The sequence below is a fragment of the Lytechinus variegatus genome, chromosome 12 (genome assembly GCF_018143015.1).
Source record: "Lytechinus variegatus isolate NC3 chromosome 12, Lvar_3.0, whole genome shotgun sequence".
NCBI lineage: Eukaryota > Metazoa > Echinodermata > Echinoidea > Temnopleuroida > Toxopneustidae > Lytechinus > Lytechinus variegatus.
In genome coordinates this window covers 31,724,125-31,751,580 of record NC_054751.1, presented here as the reverse complement: position 1 = coordinate 31,751,580, position 27,456 = coordinate 31,724,125, and the positions used below count along the sequence as shown (strand labels likewise).

The following is a 27,456-nucleotide window of genomic DNA, read 5'->3' as shown; positions in this document are numbered from 1 at the left end:
TACGATATAATGCAATCCCAATGCAACAAAAGGAGAACCAGACATCATTTCAAACATTGTTAAGAACGTAAAGATGAACATCATCAATCTGAAGACAGCATTCTCACCCTTTCATACATGACCGGTCCACCCATGACGGCCGAGTCGATGACACCGTTGAGCTGGAGACTCAGGGGGTTGATGGGAAGGTTCTGATCTTCTTCATGCTGGATGATTAGCGCCCTCAGCTTACGATTCACGTCTTCCATGTTCTCAATGGCATTCTGGATTGGACTCAATTCCTCCTGTTAATGCAATATATTAAGTGTACAAAATAATAATAATAATAATAATCTAAGATTTATATAGCCCATATGTCTGTGGATAATGGCACTCAGGGCGCACCATGAGCAACTTCATCAATCCAGAAAATGAAATCAATAAATACTTAAAATAGAAAAAAAATGACAAGAAAAATTACACTTTAAATTACAGTTTAAGCTGGAAATCAAAGTAACAAGTAAATAATAAATAATATGGAGCTTTTATATTGCACTTAATACAATACAGTTTCTAAGCACTGAAAGTAATCCGACAAAAGTTAAGCACATGCTTGCTTCATAGGGTGAGACTTTAATTTGTTTTGGAAGAGTTCTGGTGACTTGCAAGACTTGATGTCCGATGGGAGTGAATTCCATAATTGGGGCCTGCAACATAAAAAGATCTGTCACCCCAGGACCTCTTTACTCTTCAGTTGGTAGAGCATAAGTTTCATAAACAGTGCACTGATGTTAATTTCCTGAACCACTGATAGATTACAGGGGATCACACTTGTAAAGACTGTCGCTGTATTCAAAATAACAAAGGGCTCCATTAGCCCCTACCCCATCCCTCCCCCCTTCCCCTAGAAAAAAATCACTGCCAGTCCCACATGTTTTCATTAGCTTGTTATTATTATCATTAATATTATTATATATTGGCAGAATAAACAAGAGCCATTTCTTTCACATAAATTCCTGTGATATCTGACCTTTGACCTAATGAAATTTACCCAATATTTCACATTCCAGAATGCCTTAATGTATGTACTAGGTAAGACTTCTGTTTTGACCATATCAAATCAGGTCACTCTGAATACAACAATTAAGTGCACAGAAGTAGGATTGAACGGGTTAACTCACCGTGCATGATTCTACCACCTCAAACCATCTGAGATTGCCAGGTAGCTTATACTCCGTTGTGAAGTGTGTCCGCTCTATCCACATAGTCTGTTCAAACAAAATGAAAGGATTACCAACATACACAAAGGAAAGTTGACAGGGTGACAGTTCCAGGCCTGTACCTATGTGGCTTTTTAACTCCCCCTGTGGCTATGACTACCTAAACTATCAAAAACATATGAGAATGAATGAAACATGACTGGAAACAGGCAAATGATAACTTTATTGGTGATTCAATAAAATATGCATGTCTGACCTCCTCAATTTGCAATAATACTGAAATGATTTCTCTCTGGGTATTTTTTCTGGTTACATGAAAAGTTGTAATAATCTCAAAATATCTATCTGGGCAAATACGTCCAACCCCCTATTTGTCGGACTTCTCAGAAAATGATTGATCTTGATTTTCTGGTTTATATGAAAAGTTGTAATGTTTTCAAAACAACATGGACAGAGTGGTTCGTAAAGTGTATAATTGAGAACTATAGGAGTCAGATGCACCAAAAAGTTTAATTACGTGAAAGCCCATCTGTATATTTTATAAATTGTATATAGAATTTTCTGATCCATAAATGCACTGACCTTGAACTCATTCTCTCTGTCTTTCTGTTCTTTATCTGACCTCTTGATTTGCAGCTTTACTGAAATGATTTATCTCTGGGTAGCCCTTTGTTTACATAAAAGGTTGTATGATCTAAAATTATCATGGCTTGAGGAGGTTGTGATGTGTAGCAAACATGGAGAAAAAGTTGGGGCAAGACATCCAAATTTTCATGAAATTTCCATGGGAATTTTCTAAAATGTGAGATCTACACAGGTATGATGAGTACTCACCTTGAACTCATTCTCTCTGTCTTTCTGTTCTTTATGGAACGGTCTAGAGTAGGTGAACTTCTGTACTTCATTCACTGAGTAGTAGCTGAAAGATAATGGACAGGATACACCATGAAGTCACACGAAAATACTACTAATGCCAGATAATGACATAAAATCTCCACACTAAAGCAGAATAAAGCCACATCACACAATGGTGAGAAGTTAACAATGCTCCACAGCCCAAAAATATCAAATCCGACATGGTAAGAATCAATGTCTTGGCAAAGAGTAGCCTGGCCTTGACATGCAAGAAGTTGAAAGAGAGAAACTGATTTTTAAAATAAAAAGTAATATCTTTTGCAGAAGAGTGCAGCCTCCATCATCAATGTAATTTTATGAAATATTTCAATTACAATTTGCAATTTTCATCACCATCATCATCATCAACATCATCATTATCATTGATTTCATCATCATCATCATCATTGATTTCATCATCATCATCATTGATTTCATCATCATCATCATCAATTTCAACATCATCATCAATTTCATCATCATCATTGATTTCATCATCATCATCATCATCAGCATCATCGATTTCATCATCATCATCATCACCACCACCATCACCACCATCATCATCATCATCGTCATCATCATTTTCATTCATATTAACCAACCTCAGAATCTGTTCACTGATGTTCTTTCCTCTGAATTCCTTCTTAGTATCTCGTTTGGGTTGCACAGGTACGATTTGAAGAACTAATGTACAATTGCATTAAGGAACATACACAACAGTTGAACTTTTCTCTTTATAACAAAGACATATAACCAACTTCATATGAATTAGGGGATCATCCAATTATGCCTGATGAGTCATTGATTTCAGAATGGATGAAAAAAATTTACAAGACAAAAAAAAAAAACAATGAGAAGGGGTTCCAAATCATAGCATTTTCATTGAAAGAAGTGTGATAAGCAAACATCATGATACTTTTAAATATATACTGTATATATATATATATATATATATATATATATAGATATATATACATGCACAACTTAATAAATAATTCTGTCAATGTCTTAAGATTAAGAATATAAACTAGAATAGATTTTTGTAAGAATATAGTCTTGGTGTTATTTTCAAATCATGATGAAAAAGGATACTTTGGCCCTTATTTTCAAAGAGCTCCTTGTCAGGGGGTGTGGTCTTGTTAAGGAGGGTTGCACTCGGATACAGCTGTTGTTGCCTAGCAACAAAATCTGCTAATCTCTCATACTCCTTCCCCCTGTAGATGAACACTCGATTCTAAATAAGAAAGACATTGAATTGATTTACGAATAACAGTTCTTATAAATAGTGGTCCTCATCAATGACAGACCTGACAAACATTGATGTGTTGGTCTAGTTTGCTTGTCCTGTCATTCATTCAGCCACATATTATCTATAGCAGTCATTATAAATAGTGGTTCTTGCATACAAGTGCCCTTATGAACTGCAACTCAAGGTTCTTTTTTATTCTCTGGAATAAAAAGGAAAGAAAAAAAGAAAAAAAAATCTTGATATATGCATGTGTCTCCAACCAGGGAACATCAATCTTGCTCTAGTTCCAAATCAATCTTTAATCCAGAATCATGATTAAAAGGAAAAGTTTAGCAATGACAGATAATACCCCATGTTGCCAACTTGAGGAACGACAGCTGATCAAGTAAGGCTACAACTAGTTAATCGTACTAAGTGGAATGTCAAATTTGAATAAACTAACCTTGAGGAACGCTGGGAAGGCTTGGCCTATGTACCAGACCTTGAAGTACTCTGGTGATGGTCTCGGAACCTTCATGATGTTATCATACAGGTTAGCCTGCCGCCTCTGATTACAACAAAACAAACATTATCAATGTTAAGTGGTCTAATACTTATCCCTATAGTTTAGATGGTGGCAAAGACTAGTTCCAGATCTTGGAGAAAGACAAATAAGATTAGGGAAGCGGATGTCTCTATAGTATTCAGAAATATATGAATTAAGACTTACTTGAATTATTGGTCAGAAATAAAAAGTAGTAAAATGTCACTAATGATCGGTAAGGATCAATCATCTATAAAGTTATTTTATTAGGCAATATTTTTCAGACTAATTTGCTATCTGGGTTGTAAACAGAACAAAATTAGGTATGACAAAACTATACAAATGTTCTTTTAAGAAAGATAAGCAGACCGTTCTTTTCAGGACTACATACTACATAATTCTCTCCATCGTGCAAACCTTCAAAGATCATCTTTTACAATTGCAATAATTTAATATTTCCCTTTCATACTGATAGTATACATATAGCTCCATGAACAGGATTTCCCCTCTCTTCCATTACAATCATACATCTAGTTTAGATTATTTCTAAAATTTCACCAAACTACAACGACTCAATGAGCAATCGGTGAAAGTTCCATAACGAAACACATATTTGGCGCATGTTTTTAATAAAATGTGACTGTTGGACATTGCAATTTTTGACATTCACATCCTTTCCAAAACATTTGTGCATCCAATGAAAACAATCATTAATTCAAACAGCACATCCACAATACAAACTTACCAGTATTTCACTCATCTGAACATAGTCAAACGTTTCCCTCTCGTATTGATTGCATAACTCCTTGCATAGGGCAATACCCCTCTCCCACATCTAAAAGAAAGAACAAATATAACTTGATTACTTCACAAACTGTGCCAATTTTCATTGCATCGATATCATTTGATTTTAAAAGTGTTTAAAGGACAAAAATGATTGAAATATTAAATCTGGCAACATGTTAGAAATGCCTTAAATACTGTCTCTCTATGAAAACTTGCCCCCCCCAAAAAAAAAATAAAAGAAACTTTCCCTTCAAAAATTCCTCTTTTATCAGGAATATTGAATTGAATTGAAGGTTTTATTATCATTTCATCGCAGCCAGTGGCTGAATTGAGAAAGATTTACAAAGTAAAAACATAATATATAAACATAAACAGTGAAATATTCGATGTAAGTGATAACCGCAACAACATTGAAAATAAACAATTTTTTTTGAAAGAAATGTCTAATAACCAATTAATACTCCAGTAAAATTTTGAGACATGATAAACCAATGAGTATGAACTTATATATAGTTTTACTTTTAAGAACTTTTAAGATGAAAGACAAAAATATATATCTATATCTCACCAATTCGATAAATTAATATTGATGAAATAATCAATTAATATGAATTGAATATCAAAATGACAGGCATTCCAACTGACCTTGCCCTTATCAAAGAATTCAATGATGTCATAGTAGAGTACTTCCTTGAGTTGTCTATCAGTCATCGCCTCCGGGTACTTGTCACTTGATGTCAGCAATGGTGAATCTGACCACTGGATATTCAAATAAATAAATATTTCATTTATTTTTTTATTGAACTATACATCAACAGTCATACGGAAATTAGATTTTTTAGGTGCAAAGGTGAAATCAGTGAGAATCAATCACAAAAGAGGCTACATAATATGACAAGGTGAAAACAATTTCACAAGAAAAATAAATTAGATGGAAGTGTTGAAGCAATACGAGCTTCTCTTTGTATAGTTTTAATATCAATATTATTATACCCATGCTTTTAACACTGTAACCTTATAAAGCAACCTCTATTGTCCCATTCAAATAACACTCTTCTCTTCATTTCCATTTTTTTTCATATCAAAATGAAAATCTGTTAGAATGTTGGTTTGATATAATTTTTAAATCAAACTATTTGATCTCCCATTCTCTATCAATAACAGAAGTTGAAAGAGAAAAAAAAGAGAGTAGAAAATCCATAAATTTTTGTATGAAACAGAAATCAGAAATAGAAATCCTTTGAAAGTTTGTTTTTGCCTGATTAATCATGGGCCCTGCAGCCTCTGACTGAGCACTATACCTTGAGCCTGTCTGCTTGAAGCTGAAGCGTGAATCCAGCCTCTGTGTAGTTATCACATTCCAGATGTAGATCACAGAGTTTATAGAGGTATCTAGTATACATATCTTGTCTGTCCATGTCCTTGTAGAAGTTCTATAGCAAACAATGAAAAGAAGGTACATACATGTGTTTACCGAGGTGTATGGTGTATGAAGGAGGGGAGGGGGGGAGGCCTCCACAACTACAACTAAAATTTAACTTAGAATTAAAGATAATAAATAATATAGGATTTGCATAGCGCACATATCCACCTTGCTAGGTGCTCAAGGCGCTCCTATATTACCTCGGCTAAGCTAGTCTACCGATTCTGGTATGGACAGCTTTTCGAGGAATACTACCTGCTGGTACCCATTACCTCACCTGGTTCGAGTGCAGCACATTGTATGAAATCAGAAGTTTATGTTTGCAAAAGCTTTCTCACAACACATCTGATTTCAATTTTCAGCAATATGCTTGTTAAGTTTTTATCTTTTGATCCAAATCATCTTTTTCTTAGGGTTAACTTCCATTTTAATGTGATATTTCCATGGTAATGAGTCAACATTTATCTTAATAATATAATACTATCACACAGATCCTCAAGAAAAGTTATCATTATCAAGATGTCAAATGATAAGATTTAACTTACCAATAGATTGACAATACAGCTCATTCTATTCTCCTTGTTGTCTGTATGTATGATAGCCCGGTAGTCCAGTAGTCTGTCCAGCAGTTTGGTTACCAGGTTCACAAAGTGCACTCCACTTTGGTTTAAGTACTGATGCTTCCCACAGAAATCACACAGACTGTATAGCAAAAGAAAAATCATTATCTTTAAAGTGATAGTTTCATTTTAATAAACCCATAGATTTAGACAGTGGTTTGAAAATTTGGAATATGGGTCGTTGACTTAGTTTGTGTTTCATTTGTGAATGATACTCCAGCTGTAGAAGAGAGACTGCATTAGTTTTGAAAGCAATATTACAGAAGTTAAGTCGATGAGGTAGTCATTTTTTTATTTAGTATTCTGGATTTCAAATATATATTTCATACCTGAATTGTATTCTTGTATCTAAGATGTATCATATCTCTTACATGGCATCATATCAGTATCATGGTGTATTTTCTCATTGTTACATTGTTTTAACTTTGTAATTTATCACATACATGAAGAAAATAAAAGTAGAAGTTTATCCAATGTGAATATACATAAACTACTAAATACCACAAAATAAGCCAACTAAATGAAGGGACCAAATATATGTAATTCAATCTTTTCCCACTTAACAAGTTTAAATTTTATCTTCTGCTCTCATTCTGAGAAATGAATAGAGTAGGTTTTTGCATGAGAGAATAAAAACTTACATTTCTTTGAAGAGATCCTTGAATTGTTCATCTCCCCGTCCACCTTCTACTAGAGCGTCTAGCTGACCAATAATCTCTCGTTCAAACTGTAAGAGGAAGAGAGGGAATGAGGCGTGAGACATCGAAGGCTTTGATAGCAAGCAATCAAAATTAGTGTCTATTATTCTTCATGAAAGCCAACTTCTGCTTCTGTCAAATTTGTGTTCTATTTAATGAAATATTCTAAATTTTTGCATTCTTTCCATTTCTTGTACAGGGTGAGTTGTTTGGAAGCTTCCTAAGTTCTTGCTGAAATTTGATTACTTTAGAGCAAAATCATCATAGAATCCTAGAATTTGTAATTGATAACAATCTTTATGGAAAAGGGTCTTGTTCTCCCATGCGACCATCACACTAAAATTACTCCCAACCTTTCACTAAAAAATAGGTTAATTTTGATTTAAAATGTTATTTAAAAAAAGGTAGCATTTCTCTATGAAACTGCAGAAATCATTTTCGGAAAAAGATCTCAGAATGGTCAAAAGTCAGATTCTTTTCTTTAAATATGTTAAATAGTTGAAAGGTTTTCACTCACCATCTTGAAGTTATTCTTGATGCTGAATTCACAGTTTATCATATCAAAGAAGATAGGGATGGTAGCCTTCCGGAGCTCAACCTCAGGTACCAGGGCAACCTCTAAGAATGGACCAATCAAACCTGGGATGAACTTGATCTTGTTCTTCCCTAGATAGTTCCACATGGTACGGATGATCTCAAATGACACCTCTCTCCTCATGTCACCATACCTGAAGAGGGGAGAAATGAATGAACATTTATGTCCATAAGGAACAAGATAATGCACTGGATAAAGCCCATCGTATGCCAAATTAGACCAAGTGGGTGTTTCATTAAGCTGTTCTTAAGTTAAGAGTGACTTTAAGAACGACTGGTGAACCTTTCTTAGGTGCTAAATAATCACCAATGAACATTTAATGGTGAATATCATTTACCACAAGTAAGGATCACCAGTCGTACTTAAAGTTGCTCCTAACTTACGAACAGCTTTAAGAAACGACCACCTGGATTTGAACATAGTTTAATGCTTTCAAACAAGAAAAATCTCCTTTGGGGTCTTGAAGAAATGCAGAAGTATGACGATTGGAATAATGATTGAAAACGGTAAGTAACTTTGTCCCAGATCAAAAATAAAGTATAAGGGCACCGCCATTTTTTTCTTTCTATACCAAACTTGATATCATTTTTTTTTATTAGACTGGAGGCATTGTAATATATAACATTTACTTAATGATAAGCATAACAAAAACAAATGATTTATTAATAAATAAATAATGAATAATTTAATGAATTAACAAAAGATAATCACACATCAGCCATAGATATCAATAGATGATTTGATTTTAACAATGAATAATTACCAATTTATATGACAGACTATCATGAAACATTTAAAACTAATAAAAATGAGAGCACTTACTTGTCGATGATGTTGTTCCGTTTTGTCTGTAGTAGATTCTCAAGCTGTAAAGAATCCTGAGTAACAAAAGCAACAGCTAGATGAAAGAAGTTATTCCAGAGCTGGAACTCAAAGTCCTCAATGCGAACAAAGGAGCGATGAAGAACTCGGGCAAACTGCTTCATCGCAAGAAGAATTACACTGAAAGACAATGAAGACGACACTTAAAACATTAAAACTTTAGTAACACTTTCATTGGACAAAAGAAAAATTAAAACAAATGCTTGACAATCACATCCACATAACTGGATTTATGTGATGGGGAACTTTTTTATTAACACTTCTATATCACGAACACAATACATTGTTGAGGATTCATATGTAATTTATCCTATTCATTATCAATCCTTTTTATAAACATTTCACTTGAACTGTAGCCAGGAGCCAACCCTATATAAAGCTCTTTCTGCTTTTTATACTGTCTACAGTAATCCTAAATAATTACTTTCTAAGTATCTTTAACTGAAATTTTATTGAAATAAATCAAAAAAATTAAATGAGATAACACCAAGACCAAACAAGGAGATCAGGCTTGAAATGACACTTAGACTTTACAAGAGAAGGAAATTAATTGGCCCAGACCAAATTTATCATAAAATTCCACATTTTGATAAATAAAATGGTAAATTCATAGAGTGCAGAAACTACCTATTAAAAGAATACATTCTGCTGCACTATTTATAGCACATATTATGAATCAGGGCCCAGTTTACCTGTTGAGCTGTAAGATCATCATGGACCAGTCACTGGGGAAGACGTTTTTAGAGACAAGGTCTTTGAAGACTAGGAATATCTCCATGAGGAAGTCTGTAAGATCTGTCCTGGTTGGGAATTGATTGATGTATTCCTGATAATGAATATCACTCATCTGCCTCAGGAGACTTATCATACAAGCAACATACTTGCCCTGGAAAAAAAAATGGTTCGTATTACTCAGATTACCAGACAGAGCCATTTCTTTGAAGACTAGGAAGATCCCCATGAGGAATTCTGTAAGATTTGTCCTGGTTGGGAACTGATTGATGTATTCTTAATAGTGAATATCACTCATCATACAAGCAACTTGCCCTGGGGAAACATAAAATGGTTCAAATCATTCAATGGTAAAACTTAGCAAACTGGGGGCCGTTTCATAAAGCTGTTCTTAAGTTAAGAGCGACTTTAAGAACGACTGGTGATCCTGTCTTACGTGCTAAACCATCGCCAATGAATATACCATTTACAACGAGATGGGATCACCAGTCGTTCTTAAAGTCGCTCTTAACTTACGAGCAGCTTAATGAAACACCCACCTGATCTGTTTCATACCTTTGCAGGTTTAGAGAAGTGTAAAGGCACTATAAGTCCTCATAACTTTACACACATAGAGAATGTAGAGGGACATTTAGAGGTCTATATGCATTGCTGTGTGGTTTCATATAAAAATTGGGATGTTTACAGCAACACCATAGCGAGCATGGTAGCATTGCTGTGACAAACCCATACAAGATATGTGATGTACATATAAATACGTTTATTTGAGGAAGTGTAAATAATCCAGAAATGAGAGTCAAATAACCTTTTGAGCTCTTTGTGGCGTAGGCACCATTTTGACAATCCCTATAACCTGTAGTCATTTCTAAAATTATCTTTAAATAATATCAATATCATTTGACGCGATGCAATACAACAATCACAGAATGGAAAAAAGAAGGAATATTTGTATTTCAATATTGCAGTAATTCAATACAAATGGAATTTCATGCAGCCCTACCAATGATCTTAATAGAACCTGGCTGGATAAAATGGGTAACTCTATTGTCTGGACCAAATGTTCACAAAAATATGAATTTCAAGATGAATTAATATCTTCAAGCAAAGTGATGTATACTTACGATGAGACCAAGATCTTGCTCTAGGTACATGTAGATGACAGCTTGAATAACTGTCCTCAATAATACATGCATCACCTCCGCTGTGTCACCATGGGTACATTTCTACAAAATAGTATAGAAAAGAATGAAATATTGCAAATATCCTTTAATCAGAAATGGAAAGATTTAATACATTACTATCCACACTTCACTTACAATTCATTTTCAATGAAGAGATTACAAAGAAACAAAATATAAGCAATTTTCGAGTGATCATCAATAACAGGTTTCAAGGCAGGGGTATATATACATGGCGGTTGGTAAGGACATAAATTTCTCACCGTTTCTTTCTGCCATAATGTATCAAGGATCTCCTGGAAGAGTTCAGCGCATGATTTCATTTCTTCTCTCTTCAAGATGAGCGTGTTGAGTTGACCTGTCATCATGGGCAGAAGTACTGCTCTGCATTCTATCACATATCAAATGAAAAAAAAAATCATCGGGTGGTTTAGGTTAAGATATAAAGAGGGTCACACCAAAAGCTGTCAAACCTAAAATGCTGCTTGTCTTAGAATTGACATTAGAAATAGGATACATTTCCTCATTCATATCAAAAGCTGGTGTTACGCTTTGGGGCTTTAAAAAACCTAGCCACAAACTAGAATTGACATGGTGCTGATATTGGAAATGACCTTTGAAAAACTATGAGATATTTGCTAAAAGTAAAAGATTCTCCTGTGTAATAAATTCAGCACATTACAACAAAAAAAATATTTAACCAAACTATACTTGAACCCTATCCTTAAGCTTTATCATGTTATTTTGAACCATAACATTTCTCTGAACAATAAAAACTCTATCATAATGTTAACACAATATCTACAGAGAAACTAAGGCAAGAACAGATGTTGCAGCAACTCAAATGTCGGGTGACCAGCGTGATCCTACCTCTGACTTTGAAGATCTCACTCTGGACAAAGTCTCTGAGGCACTCAAGCTTCTGTTTGACAAGACGGTCTGGAGGCAGATTGAGGATGAACTCCTTCAGGTGTATGGCAAGCTCTTTGGGGATGAACTGTTGCATGGTGTCCTTGATGATATGTGGTAGGAACCTCATAGCAGCTCCCTATAAATCATCAAGTCAATAAAAGTTCTTGATTAGTTTGGACTATCCTGTTGCTCGCATAACAACTTGCAAGCCACCAGGTTCTCTCAATATGAATCAACTCTGTATCCTTAATAACATTTATGAAGCGCTTAATACAATGTTTCTAAGCACTGCATACTATGACCCTTGGCTTTAGCATGGCACTCATTGCGTGCTCGACCATTCAGGGAATTTCTTCATACCCAGAGATGCCAACTTTTGGAAATCAGAATTAGGGAGGATTTGCAACCGCCACCAAATTATGTGCGCGTAGCGCACATCTCGAGCGCGGAGCGCTCGACCCTTGTGGCCGGGGTCCAGGGCCCGCCTTAGGGCCCTGGAAGCTCTGGGTTTCTAGATGCTCTCTGGTGCAATCTGACCCTTATTTTGGGGCATTTCACATGTTTTGAAATAAACATTGTTCCCACTTTTTTAACATTAAAAATATCAAATATGCATTTTCACATGTAAATAAAAAATGAGGGGACAAAAGAAGTACCTATTCAACAAAAATAATAAGGATGCATTATCACTATCGGCTATGGGCAGGTTATGTTCCACTATAAATCCAGTAAAGAAAAGCTCAGCGCTGGTCCCTTGCTTGGTGAAATAAAGACAACAGGGTACTAGTGGAGCTCGAAGATCTTGCCATCGCAATGTCCGTAGGCCTGTGCCGTTTGCTCCCGAACGTTAAGTGCTTCCGAATTATCATCACGACCTCCCTGCTAAACTGAAATGTCCACGCTGCAAATTGCGCAAAATGCATGGTAAATTCCTCTTTCCGACTTCCGAACACACAGGTACTGGAGACTGTATTCAGTCTTATACTTCTCACACCATTTCTTGGTCTTCTTTTGTTGATTTTCCGCCATTTCGTGTCAATATCAACCCATCAATACGCCGAAATCACACACCGATATTCCACCGCACGACTCGACAAATCCAGTGGCCGCGAGCGCACACGCCTCGCGAAGCTAGCCGGGCCTACCGGCCTGGTGCACAGTGGATTCCCGTCGGGCATATCACATGCACCAGCTTTTCGCTGCTCCGTATTTATCTACTTTTCACACAGAATTCAGTAGCAGCGAACGTAATGGAGTTACTACATGCTAAAGTTAGCAGACGATACATGTCCTTCCAATCCAATTTGATCAATGCAAAAAAATCGTAATTTCGGGAGGATAAGGATGGTAATCGTAAGGGCGGGAGTTGGGATGAATTTTCGGGAGCCTCCCGATGAAATCGGGAGGGTTGGCATCTCTGCATACCAGGTACCCATTTACTACACCTGGGTGGAGAGTGGCTAGGGTTAGAGATAAGCATCACAATGTGGTGGATACAAGGACTTAACAAGTGGGCGTTAATATGATCCTTTTCATGCAATAATCAGTTGTGGCACAAAGCAAACAGAATGATTAGCTACTTTCAGCAACAACTGACTATACATTGCTACCACTCAGTATAATGTACTACTTACTTGGCATAGAACCATCAGATCATCTGTGTATGTCATTAACCAGTTGAGGGAGCGGAAGACCTCTCTTATGGAAGACTCAAACCCTTGCTTACCCGTTGCCTCACCATGAAGACTGGAGGAATAAAGCCATAGGAGAGAAGATAAAATAGTACACATTTTTAACTGGTCTAGAATTCTACCGTTCCATGGCCCCTTTTACATTGTAATATTACATTGGAAAATTTAAAAAAATTGAAGAACTCCATCCCTTCTCTCTGATTTATGTCAATGAAAGTACACCTATGCATCAACTCTATTATAAGAGGGATATTAATGAAAAGTTGCATTGTCCAAATCATTCATATTTTGCTCTATTTGTTTTCAAATATAATTGATTGGCCAACAGCTTTTTGTAACTAAATGAAAATATATATATACACATTATGTCTTCTGCCTCTGTGAACGGCTTTGTTGCCTATGATCCTACCAACTTTGAACACAAATGTCAGTGTTTTTCACTCCACCTCTGAATATTGATTAACCCATTGCCTGCGAGAAATTGATGGTCCCTGTACCATGTCTATAGAAATTATAGAATTCAGTTGTCAATAGGTTAATTGAGAACAAGAATAGACTTACGCCACAAAGAGTTTCCTGGACCTGAGAATGAACTTGAATAGATACTCTATGGCTTTGAGAGCTTGGAGAAGCTGCGTAGGACTGTCTTGCTCACCAGCACTGTCTAATAGGTCCTTTAATACCTTGGCAAGTTTGCTGTAACAAGGGTATAATTATAAATATCCATTAATAATAACATTAACATCACTCAATGACGAGTGGATTATGAGAGTTGTATTAGTTGCAAGTTGTTTTACTTTCATTAGTCATTAACCTATATTTACTTATGAATATCAATTAACAATTAATCCAATGATTGATAATTACAAGGCATATACTTCATTAATATTATACATGATTATTGATAATTACATATCAATTATAAAAGCATCAATCTTTCACTTGCCATCTTTTAAAAACGCTTTGAATAAACAATATTTTATCAAGGTCCTGTCATTTGAAATTCTACCCCATGCAAAATTCATTACAGTAAATCACTTATGTTTCCAAAAATAGATATAACACTTTTTTTTTACTTGATTGGTATTATTTGCATTAATATAGTAGGCTCTTATATTTTGCATTTAAGTTTTGTTTGGTCCAGGGTTTGTTGGCTTTTAGTTGTCTCATTTTTAGTGTATTACCAATGTCATTTCAATTTATACCATTAAGTATCTTGGGTTGGCATTATAAGGTTCGTTTCTTTCTTGCCACTGCCCTCACTCATGTTTACTACAGATTTTATTGTGCATTCATGTATATTGTCTATCCAGTATGTTACTGCTCTTTATGAGTGAAAATAAATGCAAATTGAACTAAATAAATGAAGTATTAACAAACAAATAAAAGTCATCTTTGTATTGCTATTTGCTCATAATTCCATCAACATCAGCATCATCACCATCAACATCATCATCATTGTCGTCATCATCATCATCATTGCCATCATCATTTTCAGCATCATCATCGTCATCAGCATCATTATCAGCATCATCGTCATCATCATCATCATCAACACTACCACCATCATCATCATCATTACCATCACCATCATCATTACACCTCATCATCATCATTATCATCATCATCATAATAATAATTATAATAATAATAACATTTGTAGGGGGCTTTATACTGGTGTTTCAAAGCGCACAATCATCATCGTCATCATCATTGTCATCATCATCATCATCATTATTATCACCATCCTCATCATCATCATTATCAGCATCATCATAATTATCATCACCATCCTCATCATCATCATCATCATTATTAGCATCATCATAATTATTATCACCATCCTCATCATCATCATCATCATTATTAGCATCATCATAATTATCATCACCATCCTCATCATTGTCATCATCATTATTAGCATCATCATAATTATTATCACCATCCTCATCATTGTCATCATCATTATTAGCATCATCATAATTATTATCACCATCCTCATCATTGTCATCATCATTATTAGCATAATCATAATTATCATCACCATCCTCATCATTATCATCATCATTATTAGCATCATCATAATTATCATCACCATCCTCATCATTGTCATCATCATTATTAGCATCATCATAATTATTATCACCATCCTCACCATCATCATCATCATTATTAGCATCATCATAATTATCATCACCATCCTCATCATCATCATCATCACCATCATCATCAGCATCATCATAATTATCATCACCATCCTCATCAATGTCATCACATATGATATTATCTATGCAATATGCTTGCATGTGAAGTACTTACTGGTCGGCAAATGTAACACTGTAGTGTTCATTGATGTATGTATCCAGTACTGGTCTAAACTGCTGATATTTCCTATCTGCTATTAACCCTATGATGAACACCTAAGTACAAAAAGACACCAATAAATATAACAAATAAAAATGAATATCACAAAGAAAACATATTAGCAAGAAAAATTACCATTCCTTATATTTGTGGTCAATACTGATATGAATACAAATCATTAGCTATATTATTTAGTATGGTCAAATTGTAAGAATCAGAAGCCATATTAAGAATGTCAAGTAATCCAATTACTTTTAAATTGCTTTTGATAAATTAAAATATACACAATTGAATTTCATTTTAACTGAATGACAGAGAGAAAATGTACCTGTTCACTAGTGAAGGTTCATAATATGCCTAATCAGTTGCAAGATCATTCACAAGAAATTCGAATTATATTAATATTCTGATTAGTACACTACATACATGTATCGCTGTTCTAGTTAGTAGTATTTTCATCACTGAAAAGAACATGTAATAGAAGACTACATTTGTTCAGTTTTCTTGTACTTACTTTCTTTTCTGAAATAATCAAGAATAAAGAAGTTGTATGGTGCAGTGTGTATTTTAAGTTAATTACAGTACAAATTATGAAAATACTTACCTGATTTTCTTATTTACGAGATAACTCATACATCTACTTGATTTGCTAGTTCAGCCCTCTGGACTGCCATACCCGAATAGAACTCCCAAGGATTTAAAAAGCGCGAGCGCGCCCTCTCCCGTTCAGGCCTACTACCCATGATCACCGCGCAATTAGCGTCCATCTTCCTCACCTTTCGCAAGCCCATACGTTGAAACATGTTGCTACGCAAGGCGGAGGGTCGGTGGGAGGGTATCAAGTAGATGTATGAGTTATCTCGTAAATAAGAAAATCAGGTAAGTATTTTCATAATTTACTTCAATAACTCCATACATCTACTTGATTTGCTAGACCAGCACGGACTCAAACCGTAGGGAGGCATGTTTTCAATTGTAAGCCTAAGAAAATTTAAAAGAAAAAACAAAAACAACGAAATTTAGGGAGAGGGGGAATAAGCCGCAGCTGCTTTAAGCGCCGAAGCAGCAAATCTCGCCTCGCTGGACGGAATGTCCTTCAAGTAGAAAGAAGTGAAGGAGTTAGTTGAGCGCCAAAAGGCGGCCCTCAAAAATGTCCTCGAGAGGAATGCCCTGTATACTCAGGAATACTAAGTATCATGGGCCCTCGGCCTAGTGTCAGGAGAACAACATCACCTGCTGACTAGAGCGTAAGAATTGAAATTTGTTGAAAATTTCAACAAGAATCGTGATCGGAAAACTGAAGCTTTTAAGGCTCAGTAAGTGATCAATCGACCAATCTGAGAAGGCGAGATATCTCAGAACCCCTACCGAAATTTAAGCGTGCCGCTTGCTAGCAACTAGCATGCGACTAGCAGGGCACTCGCTTAATAAGCGAGTGCATGCTAGCGAACAGTCCCTGCTCGCTAAAAGATCGCTTAACTATTACTCTGCACGCATATCACACGCTTATTAAGCTAACCGCATGCTAGTTACTAGCATGCCGCAAGCTTGCGCAAGCTAGTCGCACGCTTCCCGCAAGCTTGGAAATTTCTGTAGGGGAAGCCTCCGCGTGGGAGAAAGCGCCCAGAATTCGATATCTGTCTCAAATGCGTGAGGGCAGAAATCTGCAGAATTCTGATAGAGAGCTGTGGTAAAAAGTTACTAGCGGTCCGAAGGGGACCAGGAACGACGGAGAGTAGGGATTTAGGAAGAAAACCACTCGTAAGGCAGACAAGGGTCGAGAAAGCGACTGAGTGCCATCCTGTTAATAAGGAATGCCGCGGACATGTTGCCTATGTAGAATAGAGCAGTCTGGTCAAAACAGCTCAACCGGGCGTGTCAGGGATACAGCGCGGTACACATCACGACAAAAGTGTGTTAGACCGAGTGATCGAGAGAGAACTCAGGATCCCCTTTCTCCCATACTGATTGAAGCACCCATCTGAGGGTGCAGTGCCCGCGGTGGAAGAGGTGGCTTGGCTCAAGCCACCATCGCCGAGAGAGCCCGTGAGGCTAGGCTGCGATGGCTGTCCGCTGGGCGGGGGATCCCTAGCAGCAGCAAGTGTACGCCAGAGGGAGCTGGCGAAAAAAAATCTGTCACGATATTACGTGTAAACGACCATCAAGAGATGCTCTAAACGAACAGACATCGCCAGATATGATACCTCAACCGTTACATTCCCAACGGAATCGAATGAGGTAGCAACGGCCCTGTCCTATCAAGTTAGGGACGGAAACTGGCTAAGAGTGTCGAAGTCCTCGCTTGAAGAAACAAGCGAAGGAGACTTGAGGAAGTAATCACAAAATTTCCATCAGTCTGCGGTGAGAACCAGTTGTTTATGAAAACAGTCACAAGGCCTGTTTCCCAGGTGATCGTAAGAGCGAGCACCGCCGGCGCCGGTTGCGGCAGCGTGGAACAGTCCGATATCGGTAAGATAAGGAGCTCCAAAAAGCTGCGGGGGGGGGGGGCGGCAAAAATGACGCCCTAAGCAGCGGGGGATGAGAATCTAAATTTCTAAAAGAAGAACTCCAGTGAAGTAAATCACTTACATGGAGAGGCTCATCCACAGTCGGCCCGAGAGAAGGCGGGTCGTAGTGATCGTGGTTAGGAAGGCATAAGCATACATCCATCCACTGTTACATCATCCTCGGTCGTGCGGTGACCCTGGCCACATGCCTTGCATGGAAGGAGGATGAAAGCAGCATGCGGGGCGACTCGAGTGTGCCGTGAAAAAATTTCTAAGAAAGAAGCCGATTCGACTAACGGGCACGGTAAAGACATCCACCGTAGACCACTCCGCACAAGGAGGGAGCGGCGGAGACGCCCGCAAGATTGACCCACATAGAGGGCAGTCTATAAGATAGACAGTTAGAGCTCGACCGATGGTCTGGCGGTGTACAGTTTGGTGTGAACTCGCCGACCCGGTACGGTGGGTGTGCCCAGAAAGTAGGCATAGAATGCCGACAGAGAATCCTGGGGCTTTAAACAAGTTTGAACGCGCGTACATAGCCAACAATCTCATGAGATGTACGGCGGTTACTTTCCTCCGAGATGATGTTTACCCAACCGGGAAAGACTCGGGGAACAGCTGTGAATGTCAACAGGAGGGATATCTAGCATATGAAAAGCTGATTCCTTCCACGTATTCGGTGCGGGTGCTGCCGGCGGTGTCCGGGGGGACGACCGGTGATGGCAGCTCGGGCAGGGTTCGTACGAGCCGCCCGAATACGAGACAAATAGGTTAACATAACCATAATGCACCGGGTGGTGAAGGCATAGCGATTATTAAGCACAGGAGAACTTTTAATCGCCGTGACATTCAGATCCGATATACATACTCATAAGCTCGGAGAGCTATGAGATAGTGAGACATACCGCTGAGCGGTGATGGTGCTCATATCAGAGTCGCCCTCTCTTCAGCGGCGATCGCTGGAGAACGGGTGTCTGTACTAGCCCTGACTCTGGCGTTGCAAGGGTAGGAGCTAAGTAAGACAGGGCACCCTTACTTTCGAATAGAAAGTGAGGTTCAGGCCAGAAAAGCGACGGTCCCGTCGCCTGGGCGGACGGTCCGCGGACGTGATAGGTTGTCCTCTCAAAGCAGCCAAACATTCTCACGAGAGAAGTGCGGCATGCGGTATGTAAGAGATTCATACCTCCAATCTACGGGCCCGCTTAGGGGGAAGAATGGAGTTACCGCTGAAGGAGTCGTCGCCGTATGTGAGCTTGACGTAGAGGGCGAATTCGGGAGTACCTGCATAATAATCGCCCCCCCCCTGCCTCTGCCTTCTCGCTAGCCTCGAGAGGCTTGAAAATTTCGAGACGGCGGCGCCGGAGCCTGGCGCTTCCGGGCAGCAGCAGAGCGGGGGTGGGTTTACACCCACGGAGCTGGCGGCTTCCTCGTCGTAGGAGCCGCCTCGTCTAGAGCGACCCCGTCACTCTCCGAGACCCCCAATTCGGCCGATTGAGCTCGGAGCGCCTGAAGAGGCGGGGCGAGAAAATATGGACTCCCTTGCTTCATCAATACCCCCGCTCGGAGGGTAGATGTGAGGTAGATACTTGTCAAGCAGCGCCTGAGCGCTTACTGAAAAGTCGACCGCGGGATAGGGGTTGTCCTCGTAAAGGGAGTCTCGCTCTATGGACTGAACCGGGGGGTTGTCCAGTAAGCGCCGGGGTGGCCCCGCGTGTCGGCTGGGGCACGTGCTCTGAGATTGACGAAAATGCTGGAAAGCACACGCGATCTTGGAGCACCCGGTTAGTCGGTGCACTGGCTGGCGATTTAACAGAATCGCTCGAGGATTTCCCGGGTTTCTGGTGGTTATTGCCCACTTGTCTCGCTTGATGCTCAGGGGCATCAGCGGGGTGAGTAGACGTCGAGGGTGGGGTGAACCCGCACTACTCGAAAGCAGAATGTAGCAGCATGAATAGCTGTAACATCTGACCACCGACACAAGGGTCTGAAGGAGGGACGCCCATGGCAACAGGGCTGGCCGACCTCACCTTCGACCTCTTCTTCTTCGCGGCCTCCGCCGGTGTGGCCGGGGCAGAAGGCACAAGAGGCACGGGTGATTTCTTACGATTTGCCGCCCCTGGCAGGGCGGCCGTCAACAACGAAACTTCACCCGAATCTGACGGGGTCAGATTGTGGTCACAGTCTGATGTGTGACGCCTCTCGCGGTAGCAGAATGTAGCAGCATGAATAGCTGTAACATCTGACCACCGACACAAGGGTCTGAAGGAGGAACGCCCATGGCAGCAGGGCTGGCCAACCTCTCCTTCGACCTCTTCTTCTTCTCTTTCTGCGGGCTCCGCCGGCGTGGCCGGGGCAGAAGAAGGCATGAGAGGCACGGGTGATTTCTTACGATTTGCCGCCCCTGGCAGGGCGGCCGCCGACAATGAAACTTCACCCGAATCTGACGGGGTCAGATTGTGGTCACAGCCCGATGTGTGACGCCTCTCGCGGTAGCAGAATATAGCAGCATAACATGTATGACTGTAACATCTGGCCACCGATAAGAGGGTCTGAAGGAGGAATGCCCATGGCAACAGGGCTGGCCGACCTCTCCTTCGACCTCTTCTTCTTCTTCTTATTTTGCGGGCTCCGCCGGCGTGGCCGGAGCAGAAGAAGGCACAAGAGGCACGGGTGATCTCTTACGATTTGCCGCCCCTGGCAGGGCGGCCGCCAACAACGAAACTTCACCCGAATCTGACGGGGTCAGATTGTGGTCACGATCAGATTGTGGTTACAGTCTGTGTGACGCCTCTCGCGGTCAGGGGCTGGGCGATCTCTCCCGATGCTGTCAACGGAGGACGACTTATACGGCAGAGATCCTGACCTGTGCCGGGGGGAGAGAACCGCACTCTCCCTCCGGACTTCTGGTGACCCGGTAGCCGTTGGGTCGCATAGCCCTATGGGTGCTGCGGCGGCAGGACCTAGTTTAGGCTTGGAAGCCTTGGCTACCACTTTTTCCTTTGTCCGAGACCGTGGCACCACAGTCTCGGCCTTCCTTCTCTTAGCATCCGACCGCAAATTCGGAATGCTGATCGACGCACCCTCATACTCACCGCCGCTGGGCGCTCACCGCGGCGTCCCTCCTGCTCGCCTGGAGGCGGCCGACTTCTGTAACTTGCAATCGGGACGGTCCCCGTGGAGGGCACCAGGTCCTCTGGGGCTGTGTTAGTCCCATTCAAAGATACCTCTCTCTACCCTGAAAAAGGAAAAACAAGAATTTTTCTTTTTCTTTTTTTTTTTACAAAGATCTCGCTTAGATTAAAAGTGGAGACCGGAGTGGTCTTTCCCTCCTCCTAAAAGGAGTTTGTTTGAGCAAACAGAACAAAACAAGAGGGGAGGGGTAGGGAGGAAGAAGAACCTAAGAATAGTTTAGGTATCTGCCTGTAAGAAAATAAAAAGGAGGTCGGAGACTTTGAAAAAAGAAACTCCTACAAGGTTCCCCTACTAAATTCTCTTTTTTGTGCCCGAAGGAAAAATTCGAAACAAAAATTCAAAAATGAATGCAAGTTCAGAAGAGAACGAAGTTTCCACCTGCGAAGAAACACAAAAACAAGCATTTCAGAGCAGGAAGAAAAGGGATTGAGAGACAAATAATTCCAGATAAGAGAAATTTTACGATAATTTCCAAGAGGAAAAAAAAAAGTAACCTCCTGTGGAAAGGTAAAGAAATTCAGAACAGAAGGAGGAACGTCTCTAGTAACGATTCCAAGAGGAAGAACGACAAAGTAAATCCTCAAAGGGAATCGTAGAGCCCGCCTGTCGAAATAACAAAATATATAAGACTAGGAGGGAAGAGGGAATTGAACGAAGAAAACAATTCCGGGACAGGTCAAAAAAATTTCTAACAGGAAGGAGACCCCACCTGTAAAGAACAAAAATTTTTTTTTTTTTTTTAGGGGGGATTGAATAACCGAACAATCATCAGGTATAATTGCGTAAGCCGAATTAAACAATCCCCGAAGCGTCTGTGAATAAAATATTAATCAAGAATTTTATTCAGAACAGAAAGGAAAAGGAATTGAGCTTTAGGATGCGCCTGTGAATAAAATATCAATCAAGAAATTTATTCAGAACAAAAGGAAAAAGGAATTGAGCTTTAAGATCCGCCTGTGAATAAAATATCAATTAAGAAATTTATTCAGAACAGAAGGAAAGAGAATTGAAGAATTAATCAATCAATAATCAATCGAAAATCTTAATAAATCAATTCCAGAAAGCAAGGAAGGAACAGAGTTGAAGATCCCAACCTGCAAAAAGAAATAACAATAACACCCTCGACAACAAAGTGTATAGGCTGTCTAGAATTTAATTCAAAAACGGCACCAAAAGCCACCACGCTTTGAACGTGAAGAACAATAACCATGACAGGTGGTGAAGGCTTGCTGCCACGTAGGCAGGCCAAGCCCGGTGCCTCGCGAACGCGCTAGCGATGCGGCGCGACGAGAACTCAAACGTTAGAAAAACAAATTAAGTGTCACCAAAAACACGTCTAAAAAGTCACGCCAAGTGTAAATTCTGAACACAATCTTACACACAAATGGAAAGATTGAATTTAAAAGGGAGAATGCACCACAGATAAGCGAAAATAATATACCAAAGCTCAAAAAGATTTGAGCTCTTAGGAGACTTATCTGAGCACGTCTTGACAGGTGGCTTGCCGAAAGCAAAAGAGGAAGATGGACGCTAATTGCGCGGTGATCATGGGTAGTAGGCCTGAACGGGAGAGGGCGCGCTCGCGCTTTTTAAATCCTTGGGAGTTCTATTCGGGTATGGCAGTCCAGAGGGCTGAACTAGCAAATCAAGTAGATGTATGGAGTTATTGAAGTAAATAAACAGGCTTGTGATCCAACTTCACATTTTTTTTCATTTACAACTATGCTATAAATTTATGACAAATATTTTTGGGGCAATCAAATTTCTGGGATTTTCAGTAGCTTTAAACGGCAGTATGTAATTTGCAATTTATAACAAGCTTTGTGAAAATGGGTCCAGATGAACTTACCACAGCATTGAATACAGGCCTGTCATACTCTTCAGACTGTGGGTTCTCAGCCATGATGCTAAACAGAGCATCTAACGTGTCTTGTAGAAACTAAACATAGGAGGAAAAGAAGGAGAAAAGTAAATAGTTATCTTTTAACTATCATCTCATCCAAAATTTAAGTACTTCAAAATGTATCAATAGTGATACCCAATATCTTTTGTTATGTGTCTGAACATCATTAAGAAATTGAATCAGAGCAAATTAAAAAAAAAGTGTGCATCTAACCTTCTATATGATGGACCTTCCAGAAACAATTTTGTTGAAGTTCCTTGTAATTTTCTCATATATCATTGCTTGATCACTTCATGAAGTGAAATCACATTTTCTCAATTTTGGAGATGACAAAATATTGCTTTCATACAGTGTACTTAACTCTGGGTGAATTTTATAAACTCTCAACAATTATAGACTACATAATGATATACAAGCACAAATGATATAATAAGTGAATAGAATATATAAGTGAATAGAATGAACACATGGAAATTTCCTTTTTACTCTGATTTCCAATGTACATCTTTACCATTTCCAATGTACGTCTTTACCATTTCCAATGTACATCTTTACCATTTCCAATGTACATCTTTACCATTTCCAATGTACATCTTTACCATTTCCAATGTACGTCTTTACCATTTCCAATGTACATCTTTACCATTTCCAATGTACATCTTTACCATTTCCAATGTACATCTTTACCATTTCCAATGTACATCTTTACCATTTCCAATGTACATCTTTACCATTTCCAATGTACATCTTTACCATTTCCAATGTACATCTTTACCATTTCCAATGTACATCTTTACTATTTCCAATGCACGTCTTTACCATTTCCAATGCAATGTACCTGAACAAATACACAAATTGCTGTCAAATCCACACAAAAAAATATAAAAGAAAACAAGTTTAGTTACCTTGACAACCTCTTCACCATCGACCTTCATGAGTGATTCTAGACTCTGTCTAATCTTATCAGGTTCAGCTCTCCACTTCAATAATCCAAGAAGATCAACTATATGCAAAAAGGGCAGAGCAACATAAAGACATACTTTTTCAATGATTTTTATCTTTGAGTGCATGTGGAAAACAAGGAAACAATTAGAGCTACCAACTAATTTCCGTATTAATTATTCTGTTCTATTCAAATAATGAATAATTATAACAACGAAAATGTCAATTTATATAGCACAAATACTACATGTATATGCTCTACTGCACTCTATCCTGGGTGTAGCTGAGGAAGCAGAGAGGCACTAAAACATCTGAGCGATAAATCCTACAGGTTACGTTATCACCTAACCTGCCCCCTCCTTACCATTTTGTGTTAGTTTTGTCGAGCACACCACGGTGGATAGTAGAAACGTATCTTTGCTGCTTATTGACAGACCCTTCTGATGGATAGATGCATGCGTCTGATTCCTGTCCTCGTATGCTTTCAGTTCTTGTCTTGTAGACGGCAGGTTTAGGTATGACGTGTTCGATTCCAGGTTCTTGTCACACTGGAAAAAAGAGCAATATTGAGATGTTTGCTCATTTATGCTTTTATACATTATAACTGGCTGCAATTCAAATATTCAGAGTAAAACCTACCAAAGGATTTCCGTGAAACTATATTATACAAATGAAATTTCTTTTAGGAAGCCACCATCCACTCGTGCATAACTGCTCATGATGGCAGTCCCTTGCATGATGTATTGTGATAATACTGAACCCTTTACCAAGTTACTAATACTACCCATTAGTGACTTGATTGTCATACTGATTTTTTTTTATTTATTATATTCATCGCTGAGTTCAATGAATCCTAAGAAACCATAGAATAATCCAATATAACATCAATTGTCCAATCACTTGCTAGTCTATATGTCACAGACCCTGCAAACATCTTTGTAATTAAATGAACAGTATTATTACCTTGTAGACGATGAGTTCATGTACTCCATTGGTGATGGTTGTACCTATTTCTGTCATCAATCTCAGGTAGGCCATGGCAAATATCTTCTCCTGCTTGTCTTTGGCTGCATGAGAAAATAACAGTGAATATTTATCAATTCTAATCAATCATCATCTAAAAAGTATTGTCTTCCTAGCAACAACAAATCAACCCCAAAATGCATTTTGCGAAAATCATCATTATCAATTAGAAAAATCTTTAATGCCATCATCGTCGTTGTCATCATCGTCTTTGTTGTGGTCGTTGTCATATTCATCACCATCACCATCAGCACCATCATCACAACCACCACAACCAACACCGCCATCATCATCATTGAATAATATTGATTTTTATCATAAGTGACATGAAGGCTATGTTACCACTGTCATTTCAAAATTTGAGATCAGAATGGAACTGTTCTATTTACTTTATCTACTGCCAATGACAACTAGAAATGTTACCAACAGTTTCAAAGAACACAGAGACTAACCTTCTGTTGCTGATCTATGTCTGAAAGTAAACCTGACATGGGTGTTGTTCTTACAGAACTGATCGATAGGAATAGCAACCTGCAAGAATAATAATGTAACATAGACACATTTTTCATTAGTATAACTATAAACACAATTTAAAAGGCATGAAAATCTTCTTGGAAATGCTGACTTGCAATATACACAAATGTGAACTTGATGCAATAATTACATCACACAGACGGATGGAGTGTTTTCCAACTACATGTACATCTGCACTGAATTCACCGGTGAGGCACGCTAGCATCAGTATTTTGTTAAACATGTGTCAACATGAGCGGGGCTCCAACCCCTCATGTTGAGATCTACAATCTTATTATAAACAGGTGCTCGAACCAATTGAGCTATGCCGTCTATGAAAAACCATATAAAAATTTATCAATTGTAAATTATGACTGCATCTCTTAAATGTTCAAGGGCCTAGAATAGTGAAGACACTATGGAACTCACCTTAAATATTTCATTATACTTGGGATTCTTGACCTGATAGTAAACAACAGACCGGTACTTGGAGTCTGCAGGCTCTCCTGATGCTTGACTTATTGCATTCTGTAAAAGAAATGATACAGATCAGAACATTTCAAGCTAAAAAACAATTCTGATTATGTGGTCCCAAAACTTTAGAATAACCACCCCTAGAAGCCAGGAAAGCAACATCAGTGATCAATTTCATTTCAAAACTAAAATCACATCAAAATTTAAACCAAACACCATGTTGAAGCCCCTTGTCTTTCCCTCTACAAAGCACCCTTTCTTCAGATGCCGTTTTTCCATGTCAAATTATCCTGTACAAAACTCTACCACTACCACTACCACTGTTTTACAACTAAAGAGCACTACTAGTAAATAATCCACCTGTCCTAGAACCATTAAACATCTAATTTATCATCTCCTGAGACACAACTGGATACACTCACCTCTAGAATAGTATTATCCTCTGTGCACACCGATACATTGACTTCAACATTTCTAGCTTTGGGCCTTGCTCCCCTGTCAAAGTCACCTTGAAGTATTGTGATGTACACATCATTCCTTACATCACCTAAAGGAAGAACAAATTACAAGAAAAAACACCAAAGTCAGGTATGAATTTATCAGGAATACTCATATTAATAATAAAAAAATAAAAGATTCCATGGGGGTGTAACAGAAAAAAAATATGTTTTACATCATAATTGGTTGTATTAATACGTTACAGGGAATATGACTAATAATTTTCTTTAGTTTCACATGTACAATAGTTAAAGATAAGGGTTCATAATTTATGACCTAATTTATAATACATGAGGATTTTTTTTTCAAAAGAAGCTAATTGATCAGCATTAAGATTTTGGCATTGTTGGACCAGAAAAAATAAAACTACCGCAAAAAAAAGAAAAAAAAGGAAGGTGAGATTTGATCGTAACAATAAGCTAAGGAGGTTGGCAAGGGGGTAAATTTAACCCCAGTATCAGTTCACAATGAAAATGGATTAAATAAAGCTAAAGTTTAGTTCTGGTCATGACTTTTAACTTGGAAGTACTATCTAATATTTACAGGGAAACGGTTAAGATAATACATTCAAGAACTAATATTCTGTGGCGGTTGCTATAATTCATTGAATGATGAACCAGGGAATAATTTTGCTTTACAAATTTGAATAGCA

The 27,456-nt window shown here is 38.6% G+C and overlaps 1 protein-coding gene across 9 annotated transcripts in view; it reads right to left on the bottom strand.

Moving 5' to 3' along the window:
- Positions 1–27,456, bottom strand: part of LOC121425592 (dedicator of cytokinesis protein 1-like) — a 105,807-nt gene that overhangs the window by 25,897 nt on the left and 52,454 nt on the right. For all 9 annotated transcript variants that reach the window (XM_041621694.1, XM_041621696.1, XM_041621695.1 and 6 more), the window contains exons 14-40: positions 26,729–26,853; positions 26,262–26,360; positions 25,772–25,850; positions 25,260–25,363; positions 24,661–24,844; positions 24,260–24,357; positions 23,301–23,390; positions 15,705–15,805; positions 13,947–14,081; positions 13,329–13,440; positions 11,653–11,830; positions 11,046–11,173; positions 10,726–10,827; positions 9,565–9,758; positions 8,813–8,992; positions 7,913–8,123; positions 7,339–7,424; positions 6,623–6,779; positions 5,956–6,087; positions 5,300–5,413; positions 4,614–4,703; positions 3,788–3,892; positions 3,189–3,330; positions 2,699–2,780; positions 2,034–2,118; positions 1,161–1,247; positions 108–284 (exon numbers count right to left, since the gene is read on the bottom strand). In XM_041621694.1, the coding sequence (XP_041477628.1) occupies positions 108–284; positions 1,161–1,247; positions 2,034–2,118; positions 2,699–2,780; positions 3,189–3,330; positions 3,788–3,892; positions 4,614–4,703; positions 5,300–5,413; positions 5,956–6,087; positions 6,623–6,779; positions 7,339–7,424; positions 7,913–8,123; positions 8,813–8,992; positions 9,565–9,758; positions 10,726–10,827; positions 11,046–11,173; positions 11,653–11,830; positions 13,329–13,440; positions 13,947–14,081; positions 15,705–15,805; positions 23,301–23,390; positions 24,260–24,357; positions 24,661–24,844; positions 25,260–25,363; positions 25,772–25,850; positions 26,262–26,360; positions 26,729–26,853 (3,377 nt within the window). The remainder of the gene's footprint in view (positions 1–107; positions 285–1,160; positions 1,248–2,033; positions 2,119–2,698; positions 2,781–3,188; positions 3,331–3,787; positions 3,893–4,613; positions 4,704–5,299; positions 5,414–5,955; positions 6,088–6,622; positions 6,780–7,338; positions 7,425–7,912; positions 8,124–8,812; positions 8,993–9,564; positions 9,759–10,725; positions 10,828–11,045; positions 11,174–11,652; positions 11,831–13,328; positions 13,441–13,946; positions 14,082–15,704; positions 15,806–23,300; positions 23,391–24,259; positions 24,358–24,660; positions 24,845–25,259; positions 25,364–25,771; positions 25,851–26,261; positions 26,361–26,728; positions 26,854–27,456) is intronic.